We start from the raw sequence: 16,410 nt of genomic DNA, 5'->3' as shown, positions 1-16,410 counted from the left end.
CCTTTCCACTCCCCGTTCCCCAGAACCTTATTCTGAGATCGATCCTTCCGACTGGCCCCTTTCAGGTTTCCTGAGCTTTCTAAACTATTTCTCACAACTGCCTGTGGAGCCATCCCTCACCCTGGGGGCCGGCCCATGACGGAGCCCTCTGGAAAGAGATGTCGGGGTCACTAGGCAGAGCCCCCTCTGGAGGAAGCCCCAACTCAGAGTTCTCCTTTTCAATTGGGAAGGTCTTCAAGGTCCTCTGTGGAGCAGAGGCCCAGCAAGAGCGCATTAATAACAACCGAGAGGCTTCGAAAGGACCATTTTTCTACCAGTGGGGTTATAGGTCCCGAGAATGATTTATTAGTGGTTGCAGAGAGCTCCGGCAGCTCTTATCGCAGGCGGGCAAGCAGGAAGGCAGGAAGCCAAGAGAAGAGGAGCGCCTGTCACTGCCTTTTCAGTGATGCCCTTGATTATAGATGCCATTGTGGGACCTCGTGCCTCCCCCTCCCCCAGCCCACTTCCATCCACCGGCCTCTAATTACATCCTTTAATGATTCCACCAATTAAAGCCTGCAGTTCAACGTGCAGGGGGACAGAGGAGAAATTAGAGGTTGGCACGGCAAATTTCGATGTGGATGCGTTTCTTCCAAGGTTACACACCTCCGTTAAGCCCGTGGGCGATATGAAAAGCCACCTCATGAGCATTGTGTGCAAAATCAGCCTGGGAACATGTTCTGCCACCCCCCCCCCCCCCGCAGGACCACAACTTAAGGACAAAACGTGAACTACGAAGGTCTCCCTATGAAACCAGGGCTTCCACCACGACCACCACCTAAAAGCACAGTTGCCAGGCGGGTTTCTTCACTTATGTGAGATGCTGAGAGTTGTCTCCCACCCGCCTGCCTGGGCCCCCAACAAGACATCGTTGCCATGGAGGCGTGCAATGAGCCGCGGGTGGCTATCAACTGCAGTGGTGACCCTGCTGGGGGAGCCCGTGGGGAGGCGTGGGGGCTCAGGAAAGTAGCGGGGCTCCCGCAGCAGGGGGCTGGGGAGAAGCCCTGACTCTCCAGGAATTGGGGTGTGTGGGGAAAGACAGGAAAGGCATACATAGCCCCCTTGGCTGTCCCCTTGGGCAGGAGGGGGGTGGATTGTCTAGCGCTATTTGGCCTCGCTTGGAATCTCTTCAACCCTCAGTCCCTGTTCCTTGCTTCTGTCCACCACCGACGGATTCACAGTCCCCTGAACAAGGCAGGCAGCTCAGTCTTGTTCCTTTCCTGGCAATTTTTGGCATCGTTTTTTTCTCTTCCTTATTTGCTTGCTGGTCAACTCCCACTCATCTTCAGACGTGGCCATCTTTGCTGTCAAGCGCCAGCGTCCCTGGGTCGTTAGGGCCGATGCTCAGTGCCATCTGCTGCTAACTCAAAGATGGGCGGTTCCAGCACACGCGGGGACCCCCCTTCCCCACCACCCTCTGCAAGAAACCCTGGGGAGCATACTGTCACTCATAACAATGGAAGTGGACTTCAGGGTGGTTAGAATTAAATGCCAAGAGGAACCAAGGAAGCCAAGATGAATAAGGTTGAACCTCAGTCCTTGAGATGCTCAGAGTCCGTCATATTTACTGTGTCCTGAAGGTCTGGTGTTATAGCTACAGGCACAGAGGGCTGATCAACTGGCAGAGTCAGATCAGGGTGGTCCAGGAGGCAAGTCCTGTGTATGGCGATGTCTTACCCTTAGTGGCAAGGCATGTCAGGGAAAAACAATTACACGAGAGGAGGCCCTGGATACGTAGGGATGACCAGTAGCTAGGGACCTCTCACTCGCTGTCATCCAGTCAGTACTGACTCATAGTGACTCTCTAGGACAGGGTAGAAATGCCCTTGGAAGTGTCTGAGACTGTAACTATTTATGGGAGTAGAAAGCCCCATCCTTCTTCCCCAGAGCTGCTAGTGGTTTTGAACTGCCAACCTTTTGTAGTGCAGCCCAGTGCATTACCACTCTGCCACCAAGACTCCCTAAGTAGGATAAGCTGTTAACATATTCAAGTGCTAACAGAAAGGTTGGTGCCTCTGCTTCACCCAGAGAAGTCTAGGAAGAAAGGACTGGATACCTACTTTTGAAAAAAATAAGTGACTGAAAATCTTATAGAACACAGTACAACTCTGACACTTATGGGAATCAATTGACGGCAACTGGTTGACCAGTAGCTGGTTACCGCTTGTGGGTAAACCTCACTGCTCTCAACTCAATGCTGACTCATGGTGCCCCTGGAGGACCGGCTAGAACTGCCCCTGTGAGTTGCAGGGACTGTCACTCTTTATGGGAGGAGAAAGCCTCATATTTCCCTAGCAGAATTCTTTTCTGTTAGCAACCAAATTCATAACCACTGCGCTCAACCAGGGCTCCTGTTCGAGGAGGGTAAAAGCCTCGGATTATGGCAAGAGATCATGGCATTAGACAAATCTTCTGCACAAGATTGTAAAGTGTTGACATCAAGGAAGCCACTATGAGGACTAAGGTACACCTGAGTCAAGTTGTAGCACTTTCCATTGCTTCATATGCATGTGAGAGTTGGACATTGAATAAGGAAGACCAAAGAAGAATTGGTGCACTTCAACTGTGGTGTTAACAAAGATACTGAAAATAACACGGACTGCCAAAAGAACGCGCAGATCTGTCTTGGAAGAAGTACAGCCAGAATGATCCTTAGAGGCAAGGATGGTAAGACTTTGGCTCATGTTCTTTCGACATGTTATTAGGAGAGACAGGTCTCTGGGGAAGGACATCCTGCTTAGTCCATTGAAAGACAGGAAGACCCTCAGTGAGATGGGATGAGACAGTGGCTACACAAGGAGCTCAAACATAAGAACAATTGTGAGCATGGCGCAGGGTTGTACTCAGCAGTCGCTATGAGTCAGAACTGACTCGACAGAACCTAAGAGCAACATGGCAAGAGACGAGACTGGAGCAGTCGTCAGGGGCTAAATCACAATGGAACCTCTTAGCTAAGCTATGGAGTTTGGATTCCAACCTATTTGTGGTAGTAGCAAGTGAATATCCTTATTTCCTTCGGATTTCCAAATATGTCAAATTCTGACAATTAATTTGTATTTATCAGTGTGAAGGACAACTTGCTTGTGGCCTGCTGTTTGAATTCCCAGTGGAAATGGAGCAGGTAATGTATCTCTATCACCCAACCATGTAGTAGAAGAACTATGAACTCATTCTTTCATCTGAGCCTCTTCCACTTCTGGCCGCACTCAGTTATACTCCACTCCCCAACAGCACTGCCCCCACTTGATTCAGAAGATGACAGTGCCCATCATAGTACATTGCACCCAGGAGACATCGACACAGGTTCCAGATGAATTTTATACCACTGACCTATGATTCCACCTAAAGAAATATCTATACCCAAAGGCTTGAGGACCCTTTTGCACAATAATTAGTTTCATTTTTTTCTCTAATGTCTTTTGTTTTCCTACATCCTGGCCTAATCTCACAATTCTTTTTTCTATCGTTTTATTAGGGGCTCATACAACTCTTATCACAATCCATACATACATCAATTGTGTAAAGCACATTTGTACATTCATTGCCCTCATCATTCTCAAAACATTTGCTCTCCACCTAAGCCCCTGGCATCAGGTCCTCATTTTTCCCTCTCCCTACCCGGACTTATTTTCCTTTGTTTCGTTGCTTCCATTTCTGATTGGTCCTCACCTCTCCCTTTACAGCATCTTCACATCTTTCTCTTAGACTCTACTTCTGCCTTAAAGCAATTGCGTAGTGATAACATTCTTCCTGTCACTTTAATGTTATATATAATATATATACACACATATGTTAAATATATATGGTATATATCTATATATATCACCATTTTATACAGAAATGGGGGATCCCCAAGGCTGGAAAGAATGCCTAGAGATTCCTTCCACCCCTTTCTGACAAGCCTACCAAGGGGCAGTCTGAACTCACTCTTAGTATGGCATTCAGGGGACGTTCATTCTAAATTTAGATAATTTCAATGTCTGGAAGAGTCTTCCATGTTTGAGCTGATTTCTCTTTCCCCAACAGAGCATCCTTCACTCCTTCTTGCCTTCACTCCTTCATGAAAGGTGATTGACACCCATCTACACAGCATGACAGTGGACCCTGCGAGACAAACATGAAGGAGCCTGGTTCTTTGTCTCCCGCCCCTCCGCTGGTTCTCTTCAGAACATGCTGGCTTATCTTTTTTTTTTTTTTGCTCTTACTTTCAACAGCCCACAAAGACCTTTTGCAAAGCTTTTTCCGGGTTGGCTCAATCTGGCACTGAAGGCAACCAATGGGGAGGAATCCCCCCTCCTGTCTCGCTGTGCACCCCAAGTTGTGTTAATTAGCACCCGAGCACCGTCTGTCATGTCTTGTTGCTTAATTAAATTCACATTTGTTTTCAGTGTTCCTTTTACTCTGCTGTTTTTTTTAATGCATGAAAGGGTACAAACAAATGAGGAAAACATCGTGTCGTTAAATTAGTTTGTGGAGAACCATCCCGACTCAGAACTCTCCCCATAACTTTTCTCCATCTCCATGTCGGCTCCTTTCCACACCTCTGTTTTCCAGCAGTTAGCCTCTCTCCTCTCCTGCCTCACCGTGACCTCCGCCACCACTTCCCAGGGCCTTTCTGCTGAATTAGAAACACCGTGCTCACGCCTCTCCATGATTCTTCGCTCCCCTCCCCTTACTTTCTCAATGCTAGACAGACCCTGGGTTCTCTGTTTATGGCCCAGGATTGAGCAGGGGCCAATTTTAGTTCCTGTGGGAATCATCTTAAGTCACCAAACCAGCATTTACCACTTCGATAGTGACAGGCCTGCTTTTTCCCAAATGAGCATGAAGTTTCGGTAACTTCTCCTCAGATTGACACCTTGCTACAGAAGTATGGGTCCAAGGAGATATTCGAAATTAAAAATCAAACCAAACAATCAAACAAAAACCCCAAACTAAACAAACTGGGTATTTGGCTTATGTGGGGGGAAGGCAAGAATTTCCTTTGTCTGAGAGGGAAACTCTGCAGAGGGGATGAAACAAAACGTAAGCTTTGAGGCAGCGGCGGGGCAAAGGCAGCAGGTAATTCACAGGCAGCACGTACTTGCATTCACAGCGATCCCATAGGCGACCAGTCGGTGGAATCTGAGGTGTCTGTCTAATTGTCTCCCCCACAGCCCGCGGCAGCACTGAAAGAACAAAAAGGCAAGAGCCTGACTCGGGTGGGGTCCTTCTGGCGACAGCATCACATGGTGTCCTGGGCGCAGGGCTCAGGTCAGGCCACAAATCTAGGCAACACCCAAACCTCTTTGTTGCCAAGCACATCTAACTCATGCTGCTGACACTGTGGACTGAGTGGGACTGTCCCCAAGGGTTCCCAGGCTGCATCACTTTTTCCTTTTGTGGGTGCTTAAGGATCTCCTACCATCTGCTTAGATTCTAGCACTAACCAGCAACATCTTCAGAGGAAAACCCAGGGAGGCCCCAAACCCAACCCACCGCCACTGAGTCTATTCTAACTCAAAGTGAACCAACAGAGGACTGCAGATCTTTATGGAAGCACACAGCCTCATCGTTCTCCTTCGCAGCAGCTGGCAGCATGGAACTGTTGACCTTGGGGTTAACGGTCCAACACGGAGCCTACTATACCACCAGGGCTCCTTGGAAGGAAACCTTCAAATCCAGAAAATGCATGCATTCGCTTCATTTTTCTTGTGGTTCGGCCAGGTTTGGCAGCCAAGTACCAAGGTGTGCGGCAGTGTAAGGACACCACTCCTAGCAGCCTGCACTGCTGGGCCTCTCCAGGGCTTTGGCTCAGAAACTAAACGCTTTGGAAAGTCTCAGGCTCACCTGGAGGGCGTTTTTCCATGGAGCAGCTGATGGGTTTGAACCATCAACCTTTCAAGAAAGCAGCAAAGCTTCTTACCACTGGGGACCCTTGGTGACAATGCTTGTGGCTCATTAACCAAATGGTGACTTTGCTGGATATCAGCTCAAGGAAAGTCATTGACTGTCCTCTAAGACTCAGCACTCCTGTCTAATCCTGCTGGCATTCAAGCTTTGGTTTCTTTATCGGGAAAAGGCAGGCGAGAACTCTTCCTGCTGTAAGTAATCTAGAAATGATTCCTTAATGGATAAAGAAGGGCAGTGGATACACCTGTGGAGCCTCTGGAAGGTGCAGAAAGCTCCCCTGCCTGCCTGCTAAATGAAAGTGGATCATTGGCGATCTACTTCCTAAAAGCCAGCCACTGACAGCCCCATGTGAGACTCTCTCTCACACAGATCATCATGAGTTAGCGTCAACTCACTGGCTGATATGCAACTCTATAAATTCACAAAGTGAGAGTGTGCCGATTATCTGATGAATTATGTATTCAAGTAATGATTATTGGAAATCTCATGTTCTCGCTTCTTTAGCAGAAAATGAATGAAGTACCCAACACAGTGAAATCCATAAAATTAAGATTTTTTTTCTGGTCAAGGTTAATGTCCACGTGGATGTGCTATGACAGTGCTTCCCAGGTCCTCAGAGAGATGTTTCTTTATTGGTCATTGGCACAACTGCTTATTCACCTTCTTTCAATCATACATGGTACTATAGTTCCACCTCTTTTTTTTTAAAGTTCCACCTCTTACAGTACTTCCATCTCTGCATGGCCAGTCAATTTCATTAGCCCTGGTTTTCAGATGGAACAATTGTCTCAGAGAAAGAGCGAGCCCGTGAGTCCGATGTTTTGTGAGGAATGAGTGGCGAGAGCAAGAGTCAATCAGCCCGGCCGCACCAATTACTGAGCTCCCATGTTAGATGTCACACAAGTCCTCCTCCACAAAGAAGCAAAACTTTGGTTCCCACAGGGGCCCAAGGGATCTCCCCAGAAAGACTATTTTTCACTCATTGGGGTTTGTAAATCATAACAACTGTGTACTTACCGTATGTGTCCCCCTCATGAATGAAATAAAGTTTCGACTGATGGGTAGTAAAATGAGCATGCAGTTGAAATTCAGGCACACTGCGGATGCTCTCGCCCAGGCCAGGGTGGACTGCTCCCACGAGAAGACACAAACAAAGGATCAGTGAGAACAAAGTCGCTGAGGGAAATGGAATCTATTCTGTTTCCGGAAACTATAGTGAATAAGCCACCAAGTCCACTTACACCCAGAATAACTCGTGTGTACAGAAATGACTCTTCCTCTTCGTACCAGCAGAATGTGTCTATGAACAGATATAAATTCACACCCAGCCACAAGAGCTAGAGTCAGGGAGAAAGAGAACCAGTCAGTACTATTGTCAACCTATTCCTCAATTCAAAGCGACTGGGGGGGGGGGTCTTTGTTTAAAATAAAATGAGGAGTTTCTCAGTATTAATCAGAATTATTCCATACACTGATGTTTCATAGAGCGGTGATGTTTTTAAACAATAATTATAATGGTCAGAGATCGCCACATCAAAAAGAGATTTTCAGTGGCATGGGTCCACTTTCAGTAATATTACGAATACTAATGAAAACTTTCTAATCAATATTGCTGTCCTGCTGTCAATTGGTGGTGTAAAGAAGGGGGAGAGAATTTTGAAAAACAACTCAGAGTACTCTAGAAAAATTCCAATTTCAAAGCCTAATTCGAAGACTCCATTTGATTTAGAGAAACATTCATACATTATGCAAAAAACAAACTACTTGACTTTAAAAGTAATTAAAAATGAACTCAATCGGAAAACAACTTCACATGATTCTGTAAGGGTAAATTAAATAGATCTCCTGAATGTTTTCTAACAAGTTTATTTAAAAATTTTTTAACTAAAGCAATGCTTCAAACTATTTATTATGTCTGTGCAAGTCATCTAGAAATCAAAGACTATTCAATATACAGATTGAAAGTTGAATAACAAAAATGCTACTTACTATTAATGTGAGAGAGAGACTCTCACTCAAAAGCCAGCATCCCATCCTGACAGTTCAGTGTTTTTGCTGTCAGCAAATGATTCCTTCATGCACCTGAGCCTGGGGACTCTCTCCTGGCCAAAGGGTTCCTTACTAAATTATTTTGTCTAGTTGTCTTTGGAAACACCTATTGGGAGCAGCTCTCTAGGAATGTCTAATTACAGTTTTGATGCCAACGGCATATCACCAACCTGACATGCCTCTTGACCTGGGTAAACAAAAGCCAAGTCTTCATCTAATGACTTCTTCCTTCAAAGACTTCGTAAGAAAAAGGCTTGCCTTACTAAATTATCCTCTTGTATTTTCTACTCCATTCATTTTTTACATGGTTGCAGCCAAGAAGATGATAACACTTTATGGGAATTAGAGGAATCCCCCAACCGTGAATGCTGGGGGCAGCAAAGCACTCCGACTCACTCTTTCTCAACCTGCTTTATTTTTTGCTTCTTTAGCCCCCTCTCCTGTCAAAACCCCAAGGTCAAACCTAGTGCCACGAAGTCAATTCCAGTGACAGAAGACGCATTCAATGTTACTGATAAACGATTTATAGAGATTTCTTTTATGTCCACATAGCAAGCATATTTGAAGCACGAATCTAAATATCGGTGGTGATAGGTTTTATGAGTGGGCCTGAATGCTCCCATGGTATGATCTAACAGAGTGAGGTCAACTCCATGATGTGGTCTTAGAGTTGTGGGGAGAACAGATCTTCCTCATCTTGTCTCCACCTTGAAAGCATTGAGGGAGGTTTCTTTTGGAGTATGGCCTACTCTCAGTATAGATTGACAGTGTGTGGAAACTAGCTGATTCCTAGCGCTGGGTTTTGATTCTGTAGCTGATTCCTTAGAGGAGCAAGCTCTGGTGCTGTAGTGGTGAGAAGCAGAGCTGCTAACCTCAAGGTCAGCAGTTAGAAACCAGCAGCCACTACTCGGGAGAAAGATGGGGCTTTCTACTGCCATAAGAGTGACACTCTCAGTAACTCATAGGGGAAGTTGGACTCTTTCCTAGCAGGTTGCTATGAATTAGCATAGAGTCACTGGGTGAGTTCGGTTTGGGGTTTGATCTGGCTCACTGACCAGTTATATCACCTGCAGATCTCAGGGATCATCAGTGGACTGCCAACCATGACTTATTTAAGAGAGGGATAAATAGTATGGATGAAATAATCTTCAAGAAGATGGTGAAGAAGGAAAAAGAATCACTGAAGAAGAAACTCTTAAGTCTAAAATTGCGATAATAAAAAATGAGGTAGGTTTGGTATATGTGAGGAGGGTTTATGGACGACATCCCATTTTTTATCCGAGTCCCATTTGGGACACTGATGAGCACAGTAAGGGCATGGTTTTATTTGTTATATGGTGGTTTTATTTGTTATCATGACCAGTGCGTGTCTGGCTCTTCTCTAATTTGATAAGTAATACTCGATGAGTGTAAAGATTTTGATGCCAAATCCAGTAGGCAAAGGGGTCTCAATTGAAGCACCTTCCTGGCTAGTTCTTTCTCAAATATTTCATTTATGAAAATTTAGATGGTAAAGACATACATAGGAGGAAGTTATAACATTTGGCTAAATACCTTGTAGTGTTTTCATATGATAGATTTGTTTAGTTATCGTAAAAGAATTTTTTAAAAAATCAAGTAAACAAAACCTGGTAAGAATGATAATTGTCCGTGTTTATATTTAAAGTCCCATATTTATCCAGGCACTAGGTTAAGAACTTTTAAATTATTGTCTCATTAAATGGTCCATTGAGTTTATGAGGTAGGTCTTATAAACCCCATCATTAAATGGCAAAAACAGGCTCAGATAAAGCAACATGTAGTCAGAACAATGAAGACTTGAATCCAGTTCTCTTTGATTTTAGCATTGTTATTTTGAAATCTTCATTTTTATGTGTATGGAAATTGAGACCATCAAAAAGACTTCAATCAGCGTTTTATTGACGATGCAAAAATCATTGGACTGTGTGGACCACAACAAGTTATGAATAACATTTCAAAGAATGGGAATTCCAGACCACGTCATTGGTCTTATTTGGAACCTCCTCCAGTGATTCTCAGCCTTCCTCACGCCGTGACCCTTTCATATAGTTCCTCCGGTTGTGACGATCCCTCCACCATACAATTATTTTCGTTGCTACTTCATCACTGTCATTTTGCTACTGTTATCAATCGGGCGACCCCTGTGAAAGGGTCATTTGACCCCTCAAAGAGGTCGTGACCCACAGGTTGAGAACATCTGCAACACAGACCGAGAGGCCATTGTTAGAACATGGCACCGGGATGCTGGGTGGTGTAAAATCCGTAAAGATGTGTGTCAAAGTTGTATCATTTCACCATAGTTAATTTGATTTGCATACTGAGCAAATAATTGGAAGAGTACATCATCAGGTTTGGAAGACAACTCCTTAACAACCTGTGATCTGTAGATGACACAGCCTCTCTTGCTCAAAGTGCAGGGATTTGAAACACTTACTGGTGGAGATTGAAGACTGTAGCATTCAGCATGGATTTGACCTTGACATAAAGCAAACAACATTGCTCACAATTGGACCAATAGGGAATATCATGATAAATGCAGAAGATATTAAAGTTGTCAGGAATTTTCCTACAAAAAATGCCCACAGAAGCCACAGTTATGAAATGAAATGATCACAGTGGGTAAGTTTGATGCAAAAGTCCCTCTGAGGACCAAGGTGAGTATGACTCAAACCATGACATTTCCAGTTGCTTCCTCTTCAGGGGAAAGCTGGGAAATGGATAAGAAAGACTGAAAAATAGATGCTTTTGAATGATGTTGTTGGCAAGAATATTCAATACACGATATACTGTCAGAATACAAAACAGATCTGTTTCGGAAGCAGTATAGACAGACTGCTCCTGGCAGTGAAGGTGATGAGACTTCAGCTCACATTACCAGGGGGATTGATGTCCACAGACATGCTTGGTGGCATGTGGTCTCTAGGTGGCATCTAGTCTGTTACAACTCATAGCGGCCCTGTGTGCAATAGACGAGGACAGCGTCCAGTCCCGCGCCATCCTCACATTGCTCTTATGTTTGCACCCATTGTTGCAGCCACGGTGTCAATCTGTCTTGCTGAGGGCCTTCCTCTTTTTTGCTGCCTCTCCACTTTACCCAGCATGATGCCCTTTTTCAGGGCCTGGTCTCTTCTGAGAACACGCCCAAGTTACTGGAAACGTCTTGCATCTAAGGGGCACTCTGGCCGTACTTTTCCCCTGGCAGATGTGTTTGTTCTTTTGGCAATCCATGGTACTTTCAAAATGGAATATTCTTTGCCAGCACCACAATCCAAATGCATTGATTCTTCTTCAGTCATCCATAGACAATGTCCAACTTTCACAATCCTATGAGGCGTGGGTCAGGTGCACCTTTGTCCTCTGAGTAGCATCCTTGCTTTTCAATAAAGAAGTCTGTGCAGCACATTTCCCCACTGCATTGTGTTGTTTGATCTCTGGACTCCTGCTTCAATGAGCATTGAAGGCAAGAAGAAATCCTTGACAAACTCAATCTTTGCCCCTTTTCTAATGATTGACCTAGTGGCTCAGTTGTGAGAGCTTGTCTTCTTTACATCGAAGGCTGCAATCCTCGATCTTCGTCAGCAAGTGCTTGACATGCTCCTCACTTTCAGCCAGCAAGTTTGGGTCATCTGCATCTTGAAGGTTATTGATAAGCCATTCTCCAGTCCCAAGGACACATTCTTTATTTTTTGTAATCCAGCTTTCTGATGATTTTCTCAGCATACAGATTGAATAAGTGGGATGAAAGGACACAACATTGGTGCGCACCTTTCCTGATTTTAAGCCATTCAACATCTCTTTTCTGTTTGCACAACTGACTCTTGCTCTGTGTATAGGTTCTGCATGAACACAAGAGCTCCCATTCTTCTCAAGGCTATGTATAGTTTGTTATAACCCATGTAGTGAAATGACTTTACATACTCAAAAACAACAATAAATATCTTTCTGGCATGTTCTGCTTTTAGCCAAGAGCCATCTGACATGAGCAATGTTATCCCTTGTCCCACCTCCTCTTCTGAATGCGGCTTGAATTTCCTGCAGCTCCCTGTATATGTGCTGCTGCACCCCGTGTTGGGGCTCTTCAGCAGCGTTTTACTCGAATAAGATATTGTTGCGGAGTTTGCACATTCCTTGGGGAAAATAGTAGCAACAAAAAAGAGGAATCCTCAAAACATTTTTTAAAAAAGGGGAAGCCTCTCAGTGAGGTAGATTGATGCAGTTGCTGCCACGGGGCAAACACAGCGACGACTCCGAGGAAGGTGCATGCCTGCACAGTGTTTCTGTTCGCTATGGGGCTGCTCTGACTCAGAGCCACGTTGATGGCAGCCAATAGCACAACAACAATTTAAACCACTGCATTACATTGCCTTTTTCCTGAAATACGAACACTCAGGACTCAAATATATTTAATACGTGGGCATAAATCATGCACCTCTGAATTAGACAGGAAAGGCTTGAAGGCAAACAAGCGGCCATCTAGCTCAGAAGCAACAAAGCCCACAGAGAAGAAGCACACGGCCTAAGCGAATACAAGGTGTTGAATGGACTATGTAGCAGACACCAAAGAACAAAAACAATCATTGTGTGATCACCTTCCTCACATAATTGCTGAAGACGAAAGTGTGCATAAGCAAGTGTGGTGAAGAAGGCTGATGGTGCCCGGCTACTGATAGATATAGCGTCTGGGGACTTAAAGGCTTGAAAGCAAACAAGCGGCCATCTAGCCCAGAAACAACAAAGCCCACACGGAAGCAGCACACCAACATGTGTGATCATGAAGGGCAGAGGAGGCCAAGTCTCAAACAACAAAGGCGGGGTGGGGTGGGGTGGGGTGGCGGGAATCACATCACCGTGAATGAGGGGGAGTGCGTGATGGGGACCCAATGCCCATCTGTAGACAGCTGGACATTCCTTCCAGAGGGTAGTGGGGAGGAGATGAGTCTCTCAGGGTTCAGTGTAGCAACCATGAAACTCAAAACCTTCCTCTAGTTCCTGAATGCCTCTTCCCTCCCAATTATCATGACCCCAATTCCACCTTGCGGACCCGGTTATACCAGAGGATGTACAGCGGTGCAGTAGGGATCTGGAAACACAGGGAATCTAGGACAGATGAACCCCTCAACACCCGCGGTAGGAGTGGCGACACTGGGAGGGAAGGGGGTGTAGAAAGGGAGAACCAATCTTGGAGATCTATGTGTAACCTCCTCTCTGGGAGATGGGCAATGGGAGGGTGGGTGAGAGAAGACACCGGGCAGTGTAAGATATGATATAATAATTATTTATAAACTATTAAGGGACCACGGGGAAGGGGGGAGCGGGGAGGGAGGGGGAAAAAAGGGAAACCGAGCTGATTCCAGGAACCCAAGAGGAAGGTAAATTTTGAGAATGACGATTGCAACGAATGTGTAAGGGTGTTTTGCTCAATTGATGTGTGTATGGATTGTGATAAGAGTTGTATGAGCCACAATAAAAAGATTTATTAATTAAAAATAAATAAATAAAATAAAAATTTATTAGTTACAATTGCATACATTACTAGATACTATCTATTTGTATATCCTGTCAATGGGTTACAGAAAAATAAATAAACCATCCCATGTTTATAAAAATCTAGAGCTTAGGTATTATAAGTTCACTTTTGCAGAATGTGTGCTTTCTGTCTCTTCACCTGCTTTGACTTGGCATCACCTCAATTGGGCCTCAGATTCCATATCATTATGAAATCTATTTCATAGAGTGGCTCCTTTTCTTTCTTAAACTCTGATTCCTTAACACACACACACACACACACACACACACACACACACACACACACTCACACTGCACAGTCATACTTAAACAAGTGATGCCTTTTTTGGATATGGGTTTCCAGTAAATGGTTTGCAAGTCTTCTTGTCTTTATAAAAACAGACAGCATTACATAGGAAATTTTCCTCTCTAGTAATATTTAAAAGTATGGTTTTCCCCTAGCATTAACCTGAGATTATAGTGCAGTTAGTAAAATATTTTAAGTAGCTTCTTTAACAGTGAGCAATATAAAGATGTTATATCTTCATACTCATTTCTTTAAGCCAATAATCTTCCATCATGAAATGCTTTGTTATTTCTGAAGTGTTTAGGATTTGCATATCTTTGAGGCCTTATTCAGCTGGGTTATAAAAATTAATTCAGAGAGCACACACCTAGAATTTAATACTTTCTGCTCTATTTTAGATTCAAGGAGCATGAGGAAGAATTGGAATTCTCCGCCCTTCTATACTTTTCCACATTCTATTACAAACTGGAGACCTACATATGGAAATAGAATGTGAGGTCAAAATTTTTATACTACCAAAGGATTAGAATATTCACAGTGCTGCCATAAAAATATACAAGTTTTGGTTTAAAAAGTCATCTTAGGATTCTCTTTCCTTTAGGTGGGAGGGAGGTTTACATTTCAGACAATCAACGCTTCATTCAACAGTTCAAACCACTTATCAGCCCCTTCCCTCATTTTTTATCCCACCCTCTCCTGTGATTTTCTCTCCTATGGATCTCTGTCCCCCCTTGTAGTCGCCCCAATCAATACTGTCAACCTTCAAGTCCTATGCTTCATCTCCCCATCTTTGCCCTCCCTCCCTTGAGAACCTCCAAAGTCTGTTTTCTTTGGTCTGCAGGTCTTGGTCTTGGTATTTATCCGTATGTGATGGACTAACTTCAATCCACAAATGGTTCTCCAGGTCTATCCGTGTCATCAGGTGCTTTATGGCTTTGTCATTGTTTTCTAGTGATCCACCACTGGATGCATATGCCAATGTTTCTTTATCTTTTCTTCTGCAGCTGGGCATTTGGTCTATTTCCAATTTCTTTCTATTGTCAACAGTGCTGCAAAGAACATGGGAGAACATATATGTCTGTTCGTGTAATGGCTCTTTCTTACTTCTTTAGGGTATATTCCCAGGCATACTCTATACTTATATCTAATATATGATTTGTTTATTCTGAATTTCAAATCTGTAAATATACAGTGTTTTAAAGTACAGCTACTCTTCAGATATAACCTGAAAAAATTATTAGCACTCATATTATGAAAGTTCAAGTTATGTACCTTAATGCTGTACTTAACTGTTTTTTGCATAGATTTTTAATAGAATTTAGTATTATAGAATGTCCTGATATTTAGTTTATGCATGTCAAAGGATCCTAGATGAGCTTCGATTCATGTTCAAGTTCAACCAGAGATAAACAATGCTTTGCTGCTGATGAACATATCTTGTCTTCTAAATGTTTCTGTTCGTACATTTAAGAATTATCCCAAGACCCCGCTGCTGATTTACAACATTGGACCCCAGTGCTATTACAGGACCAGAGACCATGTTTTGTCTTCCACGCTGCAGCCTAACTCCACCCAGCTGGAGGCCTCCTTTTCCTAAGCAATCTGCTTTTTAAATAAGACATCTCGTGGCATTCTCGTCATGTGTTCATTGACCCAGAGAAAGTTCAAGAATGGCTGTATCATGCTCCATTCATTTTTGCTACAATAAAATAATTTTCACAGAACACCATTTCTATCAAGACAACCCTGAATCATTTCCTAGGAGTCATTACTGGTGTTTGCTCCGACTCATGATGGCCTCATGGATAAAACACTTCCTGGTCCGGGGCTCATCCCATGACTGGCTGTAGATGAGACCATTGTGATCCATGGGGTTTTCATTGGCTCCTTCCTGGAAGTAGATCGCCGGGCTTTCCTTCACAGTCTTAGTCTATAAACTACGCTGAGTCCTGTACTGCATTATAACAGCAAGAAGGCTTCCAAGGACTGACTGTTCAAATTACCAAGAAGGAACTTGGAAAAGGTGGAAGTGGCATAAAGACAAAAATGCTCAGAATGTCATCTATTTTCACCTAATCTTTCTCACTGTTCATAGGTACTACTCATCGTGTTTCTCAGAAGAAATGAACTAAAATGCATATTGTTCAAGTCAAAGGTTGATGAGTTTTTCTTTTTAATCAAATGGATATGTTTATTGGCTCATCCAGGTACCCATTAAGAGATGTGGTTTTGATGTTTATGTGTGTGTGTTTGCGTGTGTGTGTTTAATCCCTATAAAGTTCATTGAAAACAAACTCTTTCTTTTTTTTAAATCTTTTTATTGGGGCTCATAAGGCTCTTATCACAATCTGTACATACATCAATTGAGCAAAGCACCCTTATACATTCATTGCACTCGTCACTCTCATAATTCACCTTCCACTTGGGTTCCTGGAATCAGCTCGGTTTCCCTTTTTTTCCCCCCATCCCCCTCCCTCCCCGATCCCACCCCTGGCCCCTTGATAGTTTATAAATAATTATTATATCTTATCTTACACTCCCTGGCGTCTCCCCTCACCCGCCTCCCCCTTGCCAATCTCCCAGAGAGGAGGTTACAC

The 16,410-nt window shown here is 43.9% G+C and overlaps 1 protein-coding gene across 1 annotated transcript in view; it reads right to left on the bottom strand.

Annotated features, from left to right (window-relative positions):
- NOX3 (NADPH oxidase 3) overlaps positions 1–7,965 on the bottom strand; it is a 71,431-nt gene extending 63,466 nt beyond the window's left edge. The window contains exons 1-4 of the mRNA XM_075553878.1: positions 7,921–7,965; positions 7,173–7,268; positions 6,949–7,059; positions 5,123–5,207 (exon numbers count right to left, since the gene is read on the bottom strand). Coding sequence (XP_075409993.1) covers positions 5,123–5,207; positions 6,949–7,059; positions 7,173–7,268; positions 7,921–7,965 — 337 coding nt within the window. The remainder of the gene's footprint in view (positions 1–5,122; positions 5,208–6,948; positions 7,060–7,172; positions 7,269–7,920) is intronic.
- Between the last annotated feature and the right edge of the window lie 8,445 nt (positions 7,966–16,410).

This window comes from Tenrec ecaudatus, chromosome 7, assembly GCF_050624435.1.
Source record: "Tenrec ecaudatus isolate mTenEca1 chromosome 7, mTenEca1.hap1, whole genome shotgun sequence".
Classification (NCBI taxonomy): domain Eukaryota; kingdom Metazoa; phylum Chordata; class Mammalia; order Afrosoricida; family Tenrecidae; genus Tenrec; species Tenrec ecaudatus.
The sequence above is the reverse complement of the archived record's forward strand: the minus strand, read 5'-3'. Positions and strand labels throughout refer to the sequence as shown.